This window comes from Miscanthus floridulus, chromosome 14 (genome assembly GCF_019320115.1).
Source record: "Miscanthus floridulus cultivar M001 chromosome 14, ASM1932011v1, whole genome shotgun sequence".
Taxonomy (NCBI): domain Eukaryota; kingdom Viridiplantae; phylum Streptophyta; class Magnoliopsida; order Poales; family Poaceae; genus Miscanthus; species Miscanthus floridulus.
Genome location: NC_089593.1, coordinates 72,231,242 through 72,250,962, shown reverse-complemented (window position 1 = coordinate 72,250,962; position 19,721 = coordinate 72,231,242). Strand labels below are relative to the sequence as shown.

At 45.3% G+C, this 19,721-nt stretch overlaps 1 protein-coding gene and 1 long non-coding RNA gene across 7 annotated transcripts; both read right to left on the bottom strand.

Moving 5' to 3' along the window:
* Positions 1–10,396: 10,396 nt before the first annotated feature.
* LOC136505868 (uncharacterized) lies at positions 10,397–13,242 on the bottom strand. Of its 2 annotated transcripts, XR_010771341.1 has the most exons (4): positions 12,839–13,242; positions 11,785–11,953; positions 11,200–11,310; positions 10,397–10,460 (listed from the first exon to the last, which is right to left on the bottom strand). It is a non-coding gene; the product is annotated as an uncharacterized lncRNA (long non-coding RNA). The 2 variants fall into 2 exon arrangements; XR_010771340.1 differs by lacking the exon at positions 10,397–10,460 and having other exon boundaries at positions 11,075–11,310.
* Positions 13,243–15,596: 2,354 nt separating this feature from the next.
* LOC136504772 (transcriptional corepressor LEUNIG-like) lies at positions 15,597–19,347 on the bottom strand. 5 transcript variants are annotated; one of them, XR_010770974.1, is made up of 6 exons: positions 18,934–19,347; positions 17,941–18,034; positions 17,475–17,591; positions 17,026–17,223; positions 16,482–16,615; positions 16,291–16,392 (listed from the first exon to the last, which is right to left on the bottom strand). XR_010770974.1 is itself a non-coding variant. In XM_066499771.1 (6 exons), the coding sequence occupies exons 1-5, from the start codon at positions 18,984–18,986 to the stop codon at positions 16,526–16,528; spliced, it is 480 nt and encodes a 159-aa protein (XP_066355868.1). In that variant the 5' UTR covers positions 18,987–19,347; the 3' UTR covers positions 16,291–16,392; positions 16,482–16,525. The 5 variants fall into 5 exon arrangements, 4 of the variants coding, with proteins under 4 accessions (XP_066355869.1, XP_066355868.1, XP_066355865.1 ...); XM_066499771.1 differs by having other exon boundaries at positions 16,482–16,543; XM_066499772.1 differs by lacking the exons at positions 16,291–16,392; positions 16,482–16,615 and adding an exon at positions 15,597–15,816.
* Positions 19,348–19,721: the final 374 nt, after the last annotated feature.

Below are 19,721 nucleotides of genomic sequence, written 5' to 3'. Positions count from 1 at the left end.
ATCACAAGCCTAAAAATCCTCAGGGAATTCCTCATATCCGTTGTCATCTGTTACCCATTCGGGATTTTTATCCAAATAAAGAAAATAAACAAGCGTAAGTACATCCCGTACTTAACAAGTTAACATGGGGTTATAAAGCTCAAAAAGATTGACACTGGTTTACTGCAGTTAGCATTTTTAGTAAGTCAAGCTTTTATTTTCAGGTATTATCAAATTATGCTTAAGCTCCCATTTAATCACATATGAACAGATATCCGGGTCAAGTGTATCATAAATCATCATAGAACATCTTAATTGATCATCAACAAGTAACCAGTTATTCTGTGAGTTTTCTGGGCCGCTCGTGACCGTGAGCACGGCTGTTATAACAGTTTGTTACCCTCTGCAGAGGTGGTGCACATTCACCGCGAGTCGTGATTTCCATATGCCCAGGTTAATTACTCCCATGTCACTACCAAGGTGAGCGGGCAGGGTACACTATGAATCCATTTCATAGGTTTCTCTAACAAGTTAGGGCCGCTAGGTTTCCTTGGCAGGCAGATGTAGGAACCCCCCTTTCCTATGGCACATATCCATCGCGGCTATACACATAGGAACAGAGGCAGCCCTATACCCAACGTGGCAAGCCCCATTTACGCCAAAAAGGTAACCTCTAACTAGCTAGAAAAGGTCCTATTATTGAGCTAAAGTCAGAGCCATATGACTCTCCCGGTTGCACTGTCAGTCCTAGCTTTTGCCGATAGATAAGTCCTTATGGAGGGCCGGGAGCAACATGATCAAAAGTCATTTGCACCTTCGCCCTATGGAACAGTTGTTATAAGTCATGTTATACTTTTGGTTCCATAAAACCATTCATCATCATGTAGATCATGTTCAGTTAGAGCACTAGCAATCTACCCATATGCAATTACCCCATAGGAGTCAAGGGAACAAGTCATCAAATGTCTAGAATGTCCTTAGGGTTATCAAAATTAGACACATGCACATGAGTAATTAATTAAAGTGAAATAGGACATCAAGGTAGGCCCATGCTATACTTGCCTTGGTTCACAAACTCTTGCTGGTCCTGCTGGTCGTCGAAGAATTCCTGGTCTCCAATGTTCTCCTCACCGTCTGAACGCGACCAACACGGCAACATACAACATTCCAAAAGCATTCATGCAAAGCAAACATTCCTATCATTAGAACAGTACACCAACAGTATAGAAAACAAGATAAAATGTTTGTGAAGATAATCTACGTCTCGCTACGATCACGTCAACGCAAAGTTTACGAAAAACGGAGCTAAAATACGAAAGTTATGATTAAAACGGGATTTTCTATGGCAATATATTTAATTAAATCTAACCATAGAATTAAAAAGTTCCAAACTTGACTAACAGTGGTTCTAACATGTAGATTATGGAATTATGAAGCTAACGCGATTTGAACGGATCAATTCGGAGCTAAAACGACGATTTTATAAGCAAAACAGTTCAAATGACATTTCTATAAATACTGAAAACGTATTTTAGACTAAAGCAGTGAACTTCCTTTCAAAACGAGAATGCGTACTCGGGGAAATGCGCTTTGGACTACGGGTTAGGACTTAGAAAAGCTCAGGGTCTCTTTAGCTAATTTACCCGCGAAGGGGTAACTTCTAATCCTGGCCGCAGATCTGAAAATGGACGGCTAGAATCAAATCTGGGGGAGAGAGAAGAAGGGGTGGCCGGAACAGTAGCTCCAGGCGGCCAGGCGCCATGGCCGACGGCGAAGACTCGCCGGCGAGCTCGGTTAGGGGGCTTTGGTTCGCGATTCGATGACCCGAAGCCACCGGATGAGAGAGGGGGAGCAGGCGAACACGTTCAGACCGAGAAATTGGCCGGAGGGTGCGGCCGTGGTGGCGGTCGCCATGGACGGCGGCCGGAGAGCTATCGGCGCTCGCGGCTATGACGCTAGAAGCCACCAAACGCGAAAAGAAAAGGTCGGGGAGAGAGAGGGGATCATGGGGAGGCTCACAACGGGGAAAATTAGGGTCAAAGACGGCTCGGGGAAGACGGGCGACGCGGACGGCGGACGGCGGTCGGCGGAGCTTCTCCGTGCGGCGGTTGCGGCCTCCGAGGCGTGAGCGAGTGTGAAAAATGGAGCGGGGAGAGGCAGCAGGGGGGCGGCTCGGGCGTGGGCTCCGTTTTGTAGAGGCCGGGGCGCGGGGGAAAGGGCACTCCCACGACGCGCGTGGAGTGGGGCGGAGGCGGTTGCGACCATGTCTGGCTGGACCGGGCGCGGGGCAGAGGTGGGGGATGGCGCTGACTTGTGGCCTCGGGCTGTCAACGGCTGAGGGCGCGACGGCAGTAGAGGCAGGTAGCGTGGCTGCAGCGGTTGTCAGCCCGCCCGAATGGGCCGGCCCAGGAAGGAAAACAGGGAAGGAGAAAGGAGGCGCGTGGGCCGGCGGTTGCTGGGCTAGCGCGGAGGAAAAAAAGCCAGCGGGCCAAAATGAAGAAGGAAGGGAAAAAATGAAGAAGCCTTTTTTTTTCAATCAATTTTCCAATTCCATTTCTAATTCCAATTCTCTTTGAAATTTTGATCGATACCAAACATTCACAAAATAATATGCAGCGGCATGAATGCACATACATGTTGCTACTTTATGATAAATTTTAAATTCATGAGAAATTTATTTATTTATTTATTTTCCTACATTTCATGAGCACAAGATACAGAATTAAATCATTTTAAACCTATTTTTCAAAAGAGGCAAATTTTAGGGTGTTACAATTCTACCCCCCTTAAGATGAATCTCGTCCTTGAGATTCGGACGACGTCGACTTGGAGATAGGGATACTCCGTCTTTAGATTCTCCTTTACTTCCTCGTGTAGTCCTATCGTCTTGATAAGGATCCCACTTTCCAACGAAAATTCCTTTATTGGTCAGAAGGAAATTCTTCCACCAATCTTCAAAACATGAATGATTCCGGTTAAGTTGCTCGAACTTGGAATACAATTCTTGATCCTTGGTGTCACCCGAACCTTCTTAGCACAACTCCCATTGCTAAGGGCATCGGTCATGACTTTTGCTTCTCCAAGTGATAGCATTTTTCTAAGTCATAATCAATTTTCATTCCAACGAGGATATCACCAATTCAAGACCAACTTAGTGAAGATGTCCTGTAGATTCTTGATCCAAACTAACTTAGCTCTACCAAAATCTTAATTATCTTGGATAAACCTTCGTTGAACCTTTAACCAAACCTCATTGAGACTCTAAGTTTCTCTCACATCTTTGGATACCACCACGCTTCCGCTACGCAAACAAGAACGTAGGACACTTCGGCTTGCAAATTCTTCAACTTGGCTACCCCCCTTAAGAAAAGATAGACTAGGGGACACCAAAGTATAGCTTACATCTACTTCTTTTAGATGAGCTAACTAGTATCAAGATGTTCTGACATCCCAACGATACTCTTGTGTATAGGCAAGAACAAGAAATCTAGAATTCTTCGCGAGCAGAAAAACAGCAGCGTCGTAAAACGGCTGTAACTCTCCTTCTGTTAATCCAATGAAGTTGTAGCTTATACCGTTCGAAAGCTTATAAAATTCTCCACAACTTCCTTATAGAACACTTTTCCAAATTCCTCAGTTTTCTTGGTTGAAAACAGTGCACAACAGAAACTATTCCAGATTCCAAACAGCACAGATGCATCACCTTCTGATTTTCGTATCTCCGTAACCAAAATAGCTATCAAGGTGATTCTTGCGCTCAGAGAAAGATATTGAAGTCTAATATTGTTCAGAATTTTCTCATGATTTTTGGTTGTCCAAGAATAGAGATATAAGCCGAAGAGTGCAGACTGCTCCAAAAAAGATAGGATAGAGGAAATAGAAGAAAACCATAACCCAACTATTTATTGCACTAATCCTTATACCTTAGGCCTATAAGATAAATGAAATTGTGAGAACACCCAACAAGATCATTGCATTCATTACAAGATTCAAAACAATTGTAAGCATAATGACAATTCAACAAGCAATAAAGGTGCACTACTCAATCATTAACTTGACTTGCGATACTATCGTCCCTATGATGCTAGGGGTAACAATCCTAAGACTTATCTTCAGATTACGCAAGAAGGTGATGAGGAACGGTTCTAAAGGCATGTCAAATCAAGGAATGGAGATGAGAACAAAGATTTCAAAATAAGCATCAAGGTAGAGATGAATAGCAAGGGTAAAGATATAGTAGAGAAAAAAATATCAAAGTTCATAGATCAAGGGTCTTTGCATCAACTTATAAACCTTAAAATGACCAGTTTCTACTAGGCTTGGGTCCTACAGTCAACACTGCTCTAATACCAATTTATCACACCCAATTTTAAGGATAAAATTGAATGCACAAAACTCGTGTGTGCCCAGGGATCAATCACACACACAAGCTGACAAATTACATAAAGTATCATCACGGTGTCCTTACATCAGATCCATAATATAACTTAGTCTTACATTACACAGCGGAATATAAAAAGGTAACTCTCTCGTGGGGCTTCATCATAGGGAAGGTCAACTGGTTGACCATAAGCCTAAAAATCCTCAGGGAATTCCTCATACCCGTTGTCATCTGTTACCCATCCGGGATTTTTATCCAAATAAAGAAAATAAACAAGTGTAAGTACATCCCGTACTTAACAAGTTAACATGGGGTTATGAAGCTCAAAAAGGTTGACACTGGTTTACTGCAGTTAGCATTTTTAGTAAGTCAAGCTTTTATTCTCAGGTATTATCAAATTATGCTTAAGCTCCCATTTAATCCCATATGAACAGATATCCGGGTCAAGTGTATCATAAATCATCATAGAACATCTTAATTGATCATCAACAAGTAACCAGTTATTCTATGAGTTTTTCGGGCCACTCGTGATCATGAGCACGACTGTTATAACAGTTTGTTACCCTCTACAGAAGTGGTGCACATTCACCGCGAGTCGTGATTCCCATATGCCCGGGTTAATTACTCCCATATCATTGCCAAGGTGAGCGGGTAGGGTACACTATGAAGCCATTTCATAGGTTTCGATAACAAGTTAGGGCCGCTAGGTTTCCTTGACAGGCAGATGTAGGAACCCCCCTTTTCTATGGCACATATCCATCGCGGCTATACACATAGGAACAGAGGCAGCCCTATACCCAACGTGGCAAGCCTCATTTGCATCAAAAAGGTAACCTCTAACTAGCTAGAAAAGGTCCTATTACTGAGCTAAAGTCAGAGCCATATGACTCTCCTAGTTGCACTGTCAGTCCCAGCTTTTGCCGATAGATAAGTCCTTATGGAGGGCCGGGAGCAACATGATCAAAAGTCATTTGCACCTTCGCCCTATGGAACAGTTGTTATAAGTCATGTTATACTTTTGGTTCCATAGAACCATTCATCATCATGTAGATCATGTTCAGTTAGAGCACTAGCAATCTACCCATATGCAATTACCCCATAGGAGTCAAGGGAACAAGTCATCAAATGTCTAGAATGTCCTTAGGGTTATCAAAATTAGACACATGCACATGAGTAATTGATTAAAGTGAAATAGGACATCAAGGTAGGCCCATGCTATACTTGCCTTGGTTCACAAACTCTTGCTGGTCCTGCTGGTCGTCGAAGAATTCCTGGTCTCCAACGTTCTCCTCATCGTCTGAACGTGACCAACACGGCAACATACAACATTCCAAAAGCATTCATGCAAAGCAAACATTCCTATCATTAGAACAGTACACCAACAGTATAGAAAACAAGATAAAATATTTGTGAAGATAATCTACGTCTCGCTACGATCACGTCAGCGCGAAGTTCACGAAAAACAGAGCTAAAATACGAAAGTTATGATTAAAACGAGATTTTCTATAGCAATATATTTAATTAAATCTAACCATGAAATTAAAAAGTTCCAAACTTGACTAACAATGGTTCTAACATGTAGATTATGGAATTACGAAGCTAACACGATTTGAACGGATCAATTCGGAGCTAAAACGACGATTTTATAAGCAAAACAGTTCAAATGGCATTTCTGTAAATACTGAAAACGTATTTTAGACTAAAGCAGTGAACTTTACGCGTTCAAAACGAGAATGCGTACTCGGGGAAATGCGCTTTGGACTGTGGGTTAGGACTTAGAAAAGCTCAGGGTCTCTTTAGCTAATTTACCTGCGAAGGGGTAACTTCTAATCCTGGCCGCAGATATGAAAATGGACGGCTAGAATCAAATCTGGGGGAGAGAGATGAAGGGGTGGCTGCAACAGTAGCTCTAGGCAGCCAGGCGCCATGGCCGACGGTGAAGACTCGCCGACGAGCTCGGTTAGGGGGCTTTGGTTCGTGATTCGATGACCCGAAGCCACCGGATGAGAGAGGGGGAGCAGGCGAACACGTTCAGGCCGAGAAATCGGCCGGAGGGTGCGGCCGTGGCGGCGGTCGCCATGGACGGCGGCCGGAGAGCTATCGGCCCTCGCGGCTACGGCGCTAGAAGCCACCAAACGCCAAAAGAAAAGGTCGGGGAGAGAGAGGGGAGCATGGGGAGGCTCACAGCGGGGAAAATCAGGGTCGGAGACGGCTCGGGGAAGACGGGCGACGCGGACGGCGGTCGGCAGAGCTTCTCCGTGCGGCGGTTGCGGCCTCCGAGGCGTGAGCGAGTGCGAAAAATGGAGCGGGGAGAGGCAGCAGGGGGGCGGCTCGAGCGTGGGCTCCGTTTTGTAGAGGCCGGGGCGCGGGGGAAAGGGCGCTCCCACGACGCGCGTGGAGTGGGGCGGAGGCGGTTGCGGCCATGTCTGGCTGGACCGGGCGTGGGGCAGAGGTGGGGGATGGCGCTGACTTGTGGCCCCGGGCTGTCAGCGGCTGAGGGCGCGGCGGCAGTAGAGGCGGGCAGCGTGGCTGTGACGGTTGTCAGCCCGCCCGAATGGGCCAGCCCAGGAAGGAAAACAGGGAAGGAGAAAGGAGGCGCGTGGGCCGGCGGTTGCTGGGCTGGCACGGAGGAAAAAAAAGCCAGCGGGCCGAAATGAAGAAGGAAGGGAAAAAATGAAGAAGCCTTTTTTTCAATCAATTTTCCAATTCCATTTCTAATTCCAATTCTCTTTGAAATTTTGATCGATACCAAACATTCACAAAATAATATGTAGCGGCATGAATGCACATACATGTTGCTACTTTATGATAAAATTTAAATTCATGAGAAATTTATTTATTTATTTATTTTCCTACATTTCATGAGCATAAGATACATAATTAAATCATTTTAAACCTATTTTCCAAAAGAGGCAAATTTTAGGGTGTTACATAAATTTATCACAATTCTGACATTGGTCGGACTAATGATGCCTACTTCAACTAGCTCTGAACAGAAAAGGCTGGTGCTGGTGCTTTTTGTTACAAGATTAATGACAAAATAACATCCTCTAATAGTCAATGGACCAAATACGATCACCCAACATAATAAAATATAGGCAATGCCTCAGGTTTTTGTTAACGTTGACTGAGATCCTATAAATTCTAATGTGATTTTTGTTTACCGTGGTGTTTAATTAAGATCCTCTGTCAGCTCAATATTGCCTACTAAATTTGCAAAAATTGTTGGTGACCCATTGGACTGAATAGCTGAATCCTCAAAATACAAATCAGCAACAAAATCCATATTTGATTTCTATCTGTATTTTTTCATTTAAAATGGAAACATGACTCAGAAGGCAGTAAAATAGACGAATACTTGGTCACATACTCACATCCAAATTTTGGCATATCAGCTCAGGAAGCAAAAACATAACAATCCTGGTTACAATAGGAAAACATTTTTACAATAGGGGCATGCCTTCACTTGTCATATCAGTATCAATGACAAGCAAGGCCTTTGCAATATCTCTATTTCTTCTACATACATATATGGCTAAATAGAAGAAACCCGACCCAAGCCATTTAATTGCAGCAAACATGAATGCCGCTGAGCACTTAACATTTTAACTGAACTAAATTTTCACTACGCAGTTCACACTCATGAGTTCTGAGCCATGAAATGGACAATGATTAGCAAGTATGCATTTTACCTCATAGTTGTAATGAACCACAACAATTAACAAGTAAGCGAATGATATGTCTGCACCTGTGTTCTGAAGCCCGCATATTCAATTGTCACGCAAAGGAGGTAAACTACCATGGACACACTCCAGTGATGACACCACCAACCTCCCTCTAATATCTTGGCTGAGCTGAGCTCCAAGAATAGGTACAAGTGTACGACGACTGCAACCTCTTCACCTTCAGGACGGAACTTACTGCCGTCAAGCCCTTCTCGACGTGCTTCCTGCACAGCACTACAAGGAGTACGCAAATATTTTTGCTAGAGGCTCTGAATTTGAGACATCGAGCAGGAGTTGATCCAGGGCTAGGGTCAAAGCATTCCACCATGTGATGGTTCAGAAGCTTACAACGCAATAGATGCTAGCATACTGGCAAAGGGGGTGTCGCCGGACTTGGGTGACATGAAAGGCGGCATCGAGACTGGCCGACGGGAGCACGAATGGCGAGGGCCATCCCACATACTCTTCGACCCATGTACTCCCAGCGTCGAGCTCCTGCAGCAGCCCCCGCGCTGTGTTCTCCTCCTCATGCAACCACCCACGACTCGTTCTCCGCGGCCTCCTCCTCGCCGAGCAGCCACGCCTCCGCCTGCTCTAGCTCCTCCACTCACCGGAGCAGCTCCTCCACCGCCTGCTGCTTCAAGGACACCACAGATCTGGGAGAGGGAGAAAAAGGGACATGGACAAGGAGAGAGGAGGCAGGGGCTCACCTCGGCCTGGGGTTTGGCACGGTGACTAGCAGACCCTGGTCGTGTCGCGCGTGCGAATCCTTCATGCCTACCTCACACTTGGAATTATGGTGGGGCGGGCGCCGCCGGAGCAATGGGCAATGGCGGGGCAGAGCTAGGGAGTCCCTAGGGCCATCCCTATCGTCGGTTTCTCCTTCCATGGGCCCCTCACCGCGCCGCCGAGGCCGTTTGCTGCCGGGGCTTCTTCCGCCCTATGAACCACTGTGGTAAAGGCAGGACGACGGAGACCAAACACCCTTCGTAGATGGGACCAGGGCCGAGGTCGGGGTAGGCGGCGGCCTCGGTGTGGTAGCAGCGAGGCGTCGGCGTCGGCGAGGTAGGCCGGTAGGAGCGGGCTGTGGCGGCACGCGCCGGTCCTAGATCTGCGCCGGGTCGTGGCCGGGCAGGCCGTGGCTGCAGCCGACGGCCGAGGAGAGGGAGGAGGCGCCCGCTGGCCAGCGGATGGAGGGAGGGGCGACGCGGCTACGCCTCGTTGTGCCCGGCTTGGGGATTCACTTGAGGCGGTCGAGCGTAAGTGGAGGAGATGCTCTCGTGATTGGAGGAGATCGTGCGCGCCGCGATAGGGAATCGCGTGATTGGAGGAGAGCGAACGGGTGAGGGATTTAGGAAGGTGGAATAGGAGGTGCCGTGATTTCGTGGAGCCAGACGGGAATTTTTTTTCCGATGATCACGATTGCACGTTCTTTTGAAACCACGGGAGCGAGGTTTGTTTCCTTCGCAAGGACGGGCGTAGGAGCGACGGGTGCTGGATCGCAGCAGGCAGAACTATGAACCCACGTTGGAATGTCGCACAAAAAAATGTCCAAATTTTGTTCTTTTTAGTTGCGGTTGATTTGAGGCATATAGAGACTAGCCCACTAGGGAGTCTGGTTACGCTTCTGCAAATACTTGGAGAAGTACTTTGCATTATTCCTCCCACTTTCCAACAAGCACCGAATCTGTTCACTCTTTTAGTACTTAAAAGGGGGATGGTTGACCCATCGATCCTTGCAACACGAAGAGGGACACCAAATAATCCAGTTTGAATTATCTGCTTGATCCATATGCTCCGGTGGACATTAATAATAAATGGATTGAAAAGGAGCATCATCGTATAGGTACTATACTAAAATTTCACTGAACTGAACCCAACTGATGACCTATAGATTCAGAGAAAAATATAAATACTATAAGAAGAGTGGAACTAATTGATGGGCAAGAGTGATCTTCACACATGGCAACAGATATAGAAATTGAGTCTATGTAAGTTATGTTCCAGTACAACAAAATTTGGTCCAACAATCCAGATTGTGACAATCCACTTGAAAATCACTGAAAAAGTAATTCCCATATGCAGAGGCATATCAGCATATGTACTTGCAGCTACCAACAATTATTCAATGTTTTTGTCCCTTGCATGGTGGCACGTGGCCTCTCAAACCTGGTTGGACATTGCGCCACAGCACGTAGAAGAAACAATTTTGCTTCTAGTCATATTTTGCAAAGAAATACTAGCATAAACTAAAATTGCTTCAATCATATTCACTTGGCATCTGTATCCTGTACACTGAAGACCTTTCACCTAATAATAGTTCCTTCTGAAGCCCAGATCTTCTCCATTGCCTCTTTTGAAGATTTATTAAGAGCCTGACAAGATGATATGTGCGAAATATTTAAGAACCCAGATACTTAACATTTAAGCTATTCATAATAATTTGTTTGGAGGGCAACTCAAAAGCGTAGAGATGCAGACATGATTAAATAAAAGGCATAATTAAAAGCTGATAAGTGTACTACTATTTTCTCAAATATTTGAAGCCTGGATATTTCATCTTATAGAGATGCAGTGCATGTTCCATAACTGCAGAAATAACCACTGTTTACTGCATGTTCTAGTGCAAATATGTACCAAGTAATGAGCCAATGAACAACTGGTGCAGGATTTCATTTTTCCACCACGAGCAATTGTCAAGTAGACTAACTATTAACTGAAATACCTTTTCTACTTACCAATTAGGTAAAGGGCATACCCAGTGCAGAGAGCTCCCGCTCTGTGCGGGGTCTGGGGAAGGATGTCAGTGGCAAGCCTTACCCTCGCCTGTGCAATGCGAGGAGACAGCGACTCGAACCCGGGACCTTCCGGTCACAGGCGGTAAGACTCTACCGCTTGCACCAGGCCCGCCCTTTCAGGCTTCCCTATGTGTGTGAGGCCATTCCAACATGAGAAGCACAAAACTACTTGGAATAATTGATGCTAGGAATCATAGAATGTTAACCATAATGGCAGCAACTACAACTATAAGCATGGCAGGGCCAGGTTATAAACGCATTGTCAGATTTTATTCAGACAGATAAAGGTTCTGATTTTCAGACATGTAGTGTGTACCTAACCAAGATTGAATTAAACTTGAGGGACGGCTTGCTATTTCAGATGCAGGGTGAACTCAAAGAGACAATAAACCTTGAAACTGAACAAATCAATAGTAGGGCAAAGCTCCTGCAAAAATATATCAATCCCCAATCAGAGCAAATAAAATAGAATGAAACTGAACAAATCGGTGGTGAGCACACAGAAGATTCTAAATAGTATAGCTCCTAAATAGTACAGGCCCCATGGATTATTAAAATAAATTTGAGATGAGATGCAAAAGTGACACAAGATAAAGTAGATGCATGTAACATGCTCAGTTGTAGTGCTTGTTCTTGTTTTTTTAAAAAATCTTACATCGCTGCAGTCCATAGGTCAGGCTCCATGTATATTTATCGTTATAAATTCTACTCCAACACAATTTTAGAAACAAAACTAATCTCTGAGGGGGAATATGGTCTAGGATCTCATGCTCTGAGTACAGCACTAAACCAAAATGACATACCTTAAACTAATAGTCACATCCCAGCAACCACCAGACTGATGTGATTCTTTACTATGCTGTACAGAAAAAGAATAAATAACTACCAATAGATTATTTACCTGTTTTATGAATAGATCTTTGTAGTGGTGAGATCACTATGAATCTCAGGCTCAATATCACCACTGGGTTTTATTACACCATGTTTCGTTTTCTTTTCCTGTGTATGGAGCTTTGGAAGAGGAAGGATCACATCATCAGCATTGGCTCAGTCAAGAGCAGTGACCGTTTCTACAAGTGGAAAAAAAAATCAAGATTCAGCCCAAGAGTATAGCTCCCACATTTCATTTGAGACTTATTAATAAAAGTCAAAAGGTGCATCCATGCTTCGCCCATTTAAGAATTGCACAAATTTAGAGCACAAGCGAGTAGCTGACTTAGCCACTAAAAAAATTAAAGGTGTTATCATCAAAGAGAAGGTGAAGTGAAGAAGCAAGATAAAATTTTCAATATAACTAATGAGCATTCTCACTATACATTGCTATTTCACAGATAGATCATTCTTTGTCATGGCGGTTTGAATATTTGGCAAGAGAACTCCATCTTGAGAAATGCCGAAATTAATATCTTAACCATACCAAACCAAAAGTTAATCAAAAGATGTTTTCACTACAGACCCATAAGCCAGTAGGACATGGGCAGAATTAGGTCCATTCACTCCTTGAAGTTTTGAGACAACTATCGAGAATGCCTTATGAGATTTTTTAAAAATATTTTCGTTGCTGGAAGAAGCAAAGGTCCTCAACTGGCCAGCTGCTGTTGCTAACATATTCCCATGGACGATCTCCACCCGCCGGATCCCGGCACAAATGGCGCTGGCACGGTCGCCGCTGCCATTGCTTATTTTTTCTCACAGAAGCATTCAGCAAGCAGAGAAAAATTCATATCTTTTAACACAGCCATCCGACAAACAACAGCTATCACAACACAAGTGATTACAACGAAAGGAATGTACTTCTGAACATCCATCATATTCAGGGCAACTGTATATATTTCAATTCAAACAAGAAAAATACATTGTACAGGTTATTGGACCTGAGTATACTTGTAATTTGAACACTACAATCAATACAAAGGGAATACAAAGAGGTCTTAATGGTTTAGTGAAAAACTTACATTCAGTACTGTGACAGGCATTCCGTCGAGAATCTGGTGGAAGCACCGGCAGAGGCACGCGTTCCGGCCAGTAGTGGAAGCCGAAGGCTGCGGCGGCGGGGCGAAGTGGCGGAGCACGCCGGCGGCCGGCCGTGTGCAAAACGGCCACATCTTTAGGGGCGCTGCGAGGAGAGCGAGTCGAGCAGGTAGAGGAGCGGCCATAGCGGACGCCGGGCCGGCACGGGCGGATAGTTAGGATGTAGGTCGGTGAAGGCGAGCGCGTCGTCGGGGCGGCCCGAGGCGGCGCTTGGACTCCGCGAGTGCCGAGTGCGTGCTCATCGGGGAGGAACGTGGGCGGCAAGGCGGCCGGAGTGGAGGCGGTGGACGAGATCCTGTCATCCTTGGTGCCGGCAAGGTCACTGGCGCTCGTTGCGGGGGGGGGGGGGGGGGGGGGGGGGGGGGGGGGGGGGGGGCGGCGGATTCTGGTTGGATGGACAGCGCGCTGGCGAGATCCGACTCGGCGGCGGCGAGCGTAGCAAGCGTGGGAGACACCGGCCCACGTCCCGTTGCGCACGGACAGGGAGGCAGCACAAGAAACATGCAAAACACACACGTACATCAAAAGGCCAGGCACATGCTCCCGTCGCGCACTTAATTCGAATAAATTCAGAAAAAAGCGAGTACTCGTGTAAATCGAGGACTTAAACGCCTATACAGCTCGCTATGCATCGTTATTTTGGGGACCAAAATACAACAATTAGTACTCGATGAAGGGAGTATCCACCATCCCCGGAGCAAACAACAACGTCGGACGTTACGTTGTGTGAAGGCCTAATCAGCGAGACCCCCTACCTTTCACTCAATCAAGGCCCACGGCCTCGGTTGGATGGCTGGGTAGCCCATCGAACTTGTGGCCCATGGACGTGACTTGGCTGCAAATTTGAACCAAATACACCTAAGAGTTGAGGACAAAGAAGAGCATGGCAATGCAGAGAGAAGACTCGTGGGCCAGAGAAGCTAACTGTGTGGTTAACTGAATATGGGCCTAACATGCTCCCTCGGCCCAACTTCTCCGGTCCATCAATAAATCTAGAGAATATATAGCCCGGATGCAAGTTTTTGAATAGTAAAGAGAAAAAGGAAAGGAAACTCTGAGAGAGAGAGAGAGAGAGGAAACGATGCGTTGGATATACCTTCATCTTCATGTGCTTGTATCTCAAGATATCTTCTGAGTGTATGATTATGTGGGAAGGATAATAGTAGGTTATATCGTGTTTTGGAGGGGTGATGAAATGAGTTGAATTGGCCGGATAGAAAGCGGGAGTAGCTCATTATCTTTGGGCCTAAATTGGAAGGACGACAGAACCTTGCTGCGTAATTGAAATTATAGATCGCGAGGAGGGCAGCGATATTATGATTTTGTTTCTCTACTATTGGAGATTTGGAATGTACATATTATAATACTCCTAGAAAAAAAAAGAAATACGTTGTTCTTGGTCACGCCATTGCGACTTTCTGATCATGTTTCAGAGATGCGCATACAACACATGTGGTACAATGTACAAATGAACAAGAGGGAACAACTATATACTTCACTGACGCCTGCTAACAGGGCAAAACCCGCCCCAAACCCACCCCGCTCCACAGCATATGAGTCAGCTCTCCAAACCCAACCCGACCCGAAAAATATTAATTAACCTGCCCCAAAATTCTCAGACGACGGCAGCAAGTGGCGGAACCAACAACTTTAATTAAGGGGGCCTGAACAAACATAATGACACCTTGTATGTGAAAATTATATACATAAGTGTGCATCTCAGCAAATTTTTCTACGCTTCTACATATGTACTTAGCGTTCATAACAAAAAATCATAATATTTTGATAAAAATATGAGTCAAAATAGGCAAAATATGCTTTGTATTATAATATTTATAAGACTATAAAAATATGAGTCAAAATAGGCAAAATTTGTATTGTAATATTTCTATGCTTCTATAGTGTCCGGAGCCGGAGGTCGGGGCGTAGCGCGATGACCGCTGACCCCTGCAGGCGCCGGATCCGGTCCACCTCAATCAACGAGGTCAAAGAGAAGGAGCCATGTGACGAGTTGTGCCTTGGTGGTGAGGCTGCGGAGGGAGGCGGATGTGGCGGCGGCGGCCTCCAGTAGCCGTGTGAGGGTGTCCGACAGGAGGAGGCAGCGCATGGTGGTGGGCTGGCGGCATATCAGGAGGAGGGGAGCGCCTTGTCGGGGTTGCTGGAGGGCAGATGATGCGAGGTGGCGCCGGCACGGAGCTAGAGCAAGCGGCAAGGTGCAAAAGCATGGTGGCCGCGAGAGCAACAAGATTCGGGACATCCTGCGGCTACAACATCTGCTCAAGAAGTCGAAGAACCTGGCCATGGTGACGTTGCAGGCGTCCGGCAACAAGGGCGTCCGGCGACGGCAGGAACAGCGTGCCGAGGGGCTTCTTCGCGTTGTACGTCGGCACGCAGAGTATAACCCATTCCAACCCGCCCCAACCCTTATTTCATGTTAACCCGCCCCGCCCCGCCCCAACCCATGTGATACTAAAACCCAACTCCACCCATCCAAATGAACTCCACAGCAACACCCGACCCATAAAACCCATTCTCGCCCACCCCATGTTAACGCATGTTAACCTTAGTGACTAACGCATCGATACGGGGACAAATACAACAATTACACACGAGAGATGCAACATCACACCAGAGTTGTTAAGATAAGGCAAATCCACATAACAGCAACCTTACCTACATACCACATGTTCCCAGTTCCCACTAAGGTTACTGTTTGTTTGGACGGCCCCATCCAATATCTGCGGCCCATTAGAAGTTGGTTGGGCTGCATATTTGAACTAAATTACAAGAGACTCTAGAGGGGATGATCGGAAGAGACCGTGTATACTCATTTTCATCCTTTGACGTTGCTAAAAAAAGTCATCCTTTGACTGTCGTCCGAGTCTCAATTTTATTCCTGATCCTGAAATTTCAAAACAAACATTCAAATCCTCAAAGTCTATTTTTTGTCCCAGTTTCATCCCAGGACTATCAAATTGAAGTGACCATTTCAGTTATTAATCTTTACATTTTAAGCTTACTTTTATTCATGAACTATCAAAGTGTGTTTCAGTATCCTTTTCTTTTCGGCACAACATTCAACTCTCACCCTACATGGAACACCCACTACTACAAAAAAGCATTTGTAGGGACAGCTGGCGATGGTTTGTAGAGGCGGCTCGGCCAGCCGCCCCTACCATACCGTCTCTACAAATCATGCATTTGTAGGGGCGGTTTCCAGACCGCCCCTACAAATTGATTTGTATGGGTGGCTGGTGTTATCAGCCGCCCCTACAAATCGATTTGTAGGGGCGACAACAGTACCAACCGCCCCTAGAGTACATTTTTCCACAAAAAAAAAATCAAATTTACAATTCAAATTCGATCAGAACATATATTTTGTCTGATGGCAAATTTACAATTCAAATTCAAATTTACAAATAAATTCGACCAGAAGTAGATCTGGTAGCAGTTTGTCTGATGTGGGTTCAGTAAATCCCTGGAGTAGAAAATAATAAGAGTAATTACAAACACTTGCTAGATTATACATGTACAAAGGGGATAAAAACCTTATAGTCTATTACCAACCCTGATATAGTCTTCAATTGTGCTCCTAATATCCAAGTACAGCTCTATAGCTGAAACATGAACTGCAGCCCAAGATTGTACACCACTTAGTAAGGATAATAAGGTACGAAAGACATGTCCCACAGCTCTAGAGACTGCATTCAGCACGGGACCACAGGTAAGATATCTCAGAGATGAATGAAGGGTGCAGAAAAATAGCAGTTGCAGTGGTCATGGAATTGTGCTAAACTATTATTCACTCATATATATCAGAGATACTTCATGGCAGCAAATGTTCAGAGTTGTCCTACAACACCCGCGACATACAACAGATTGATATTTTTGTGACACTACATACAGTATCACTTCTTTTAGAAGACCGACATTTCTCTATCCTTACTAAAAGAGGAACTAGTAGCAGTTGAAATCTATATATTGGATAGTTGAAGGTCAGTGTATGAAGTTGAAAACCACCATTCGAAGACAGGCACCATAGGTCCATGCAATATAGTTTTGGAATGAACAGTCAGCAGTGAGTAAAGACATGCAAGGGAAAGTAACTTGCCTGGTAACAGCCAATGATAAGCAAGGATGGATAAGTAGGATGGAAAGTACATGAAGTGAACTTTCTCCCACTGCAGTTAAGCTCATTCACAAAGCTCTCATCGTTCAAAGACCACACCTTCACACTGTCTTCACTGACAGACACCACATATTCGCCAGTGGGATCCCAGCACACGGAATCAACACCCTTAGTGTGGCTCTGCAATTTCCAAGAAATCAGATTATCAGGGTTGCTTCAAGTGACCTCTTCTCAATAACAGGGGAACTATAGTGATTAATATATAAATGAATGCTGACTACAGTTAGCAAGATTATTTTTAGATAAGGATTGTTCCAATAATAAGGTTCCAGCCTCTGCATCAGTAGGGGCGCACAGCTAGCAAGGTGTGACTTGCAAACATATTCAAGTTAAGCAAACTGCCCTAGAGTGCACCTCAGTCACTTACGGACCTCAAATCTCCTCACGCAAGTTTGTGTCTCCACATCCAGGATAGAGACTACATTATCTGAAGCTGTTGCAAGATATCCTCCATAACGTGGTTGGAATCTCAGCTGGGTCGAACCTCCCTACAAAAGGTATAGCATACAGAAAAATCCTCTTACTACAATACACATAGTTTCAGTGGAAAAGGGCAATGTAAGGCATCCTTAGATTTCAAAATAAAAATGAGCAATGCAACATATCATTGAATGTTACTGGCAGGTGTATTAATATACCATAACTGCATTTCTTGCAAAAAAAAACATAACTGCATATTACATGACAGAATGTGATCATCAAGAGAAAATTATCACATATGTGAAGCATGAACTGCAGAGTGAAAGAACCTAGAGCAAGAAAGAAAATAAATGCAATGACATATATTAGTATGTGTTAATTGACAGTTGTGCAATGCAATGGTGAAACACACGTCACCTGACATAAGGACATGATCATGTGGGGGAAAAAGGCAGGAAAACCTGGACTGATAATATATGAAGACAGACCCAGAGTTAATCGGCGTATAATGCTTCAGAAAAGACAGAGGACATATGTTAGTAATTACATAAAACGATCATTTCTGCACAAGCATTTTTTGCCCTTGGGTAAGGCTGTAAGCCATCCTACTAACAGCTAGCTCTAGCTGTAGTGATTTACATACTTCAGAAGGACAGCCCTTTACTTTGTCATGTATTACACAATTTGCACATTTCAACTCACGGCGTGAGCTCGATAGATGTATGATGATGACTACTGTAATAAACTCCCAAGCCCCAGCTATAACCTGCATAATAGTTCCATATAACATCTTTCTGAAGCCTGAACTGAATAAATTCTCCCGAAAACAAAAGAACAACTAACCAATCCTGGCACATACAAATGATGAGCAAGTCACCTTTAGCTGTTCTGTCATTGCAAAAACACACTAACAAATCAAGCAAGCATATGCTGTTTCGTGGCACAAAAAAATAAACAAAAAGATTGTAGTCTTGGCTCAACTTAATGAATTCGACTATAGGACTGAAATCATCACATTATTAGAAAAAAATCAAATCTAACATGCTCAAAATGAATGCCATTGCTGCTGCTACTTGGCAGCAGATCTGATCCAAATCAAACACAGATATTGATTAGCTACTTGGAACAAAGGGAAGGAGACAGACAAGCTGTAAATTCACTGCTTCCTTCCATTCCGATCTGGACTGTCTGGATACATGCCTATCTGATGGCCCTGCAGCCAGCGTTCGTCCCCAACCTAACTAGCCAATAATTTGCACCATTTCAATTTTCAGTTGAACCAACGCTTTATATCATGTGAGAAACCTACCTAGGCAATAATTTGCATATCATCCAGAATTAGCAAATCTGATTTGAGGTTGGGAGAGCAGATCTGAAAGGGAGGTTGGGGGAGGGAGAGAGAGAGGGCACCTCGTCATACGGGCGGGTTGGTGCGGCTTGGCCCCGTGCGGTGGTGGCGGCATGGGTGCCGGTGCCGGAGAGGACACTGGGGCGCGAGCCTCTGGGGGGCGCTGGGGGGCAGCGGCGACGCAGGTGTCCTGATGGCCTTGGGGGCGGTGGCTCGGACGTCGAGGAGGTTATTGGCGGCGGCGGCGCGGGCTTCGGGAAGGGCTCCGGAGCGGCGGCGCAGGTGTCGTGGAGGTCTTCGGGGGCGGCGGCGCGGGCGTCCAGGAGGTCCCCGGGGCCGGCGGCTTTGGCTTCGAGGACGGCCCGGGGAAGGCAGTGCAGCCGTCGGGGAGGGCATCGGGGGTGGCGGCGTGGGTGCGAACTTGGAGGAGCCCTCGGGGCGGCAGCATGCGTGCGAGCTCGGAGGAGTGAAAGGACAGATGCCGCTAGGCGGGTGAATAGGCGTTTCTGAAAATTAACACCTTTAAATACGAAAACAATTAGTAAAGGGAGTTTCCAAAATGAAAACTTCAAATAAGAGTAATACCACCCCTCACAAGTTAGCCATAGAGTATGTAAAAGATACTAAATAAATCTAGGAGCCACAGTCCTACATCACAAGGATTAGCGCAATGATAAAATAAATTCAGTACTGAGCTCTAATACCGGACGTGTCTGGTATACACGATTTCTGCCGAGCAGCCCCAAACTTGCTCCTTTCGATTTCTATCTTCAAACCAAACTGCAGGTACCTACTTGAGATGACAGTAAACACAGAGAACATGCACAAAAGCTAGAGCAACACAAATATC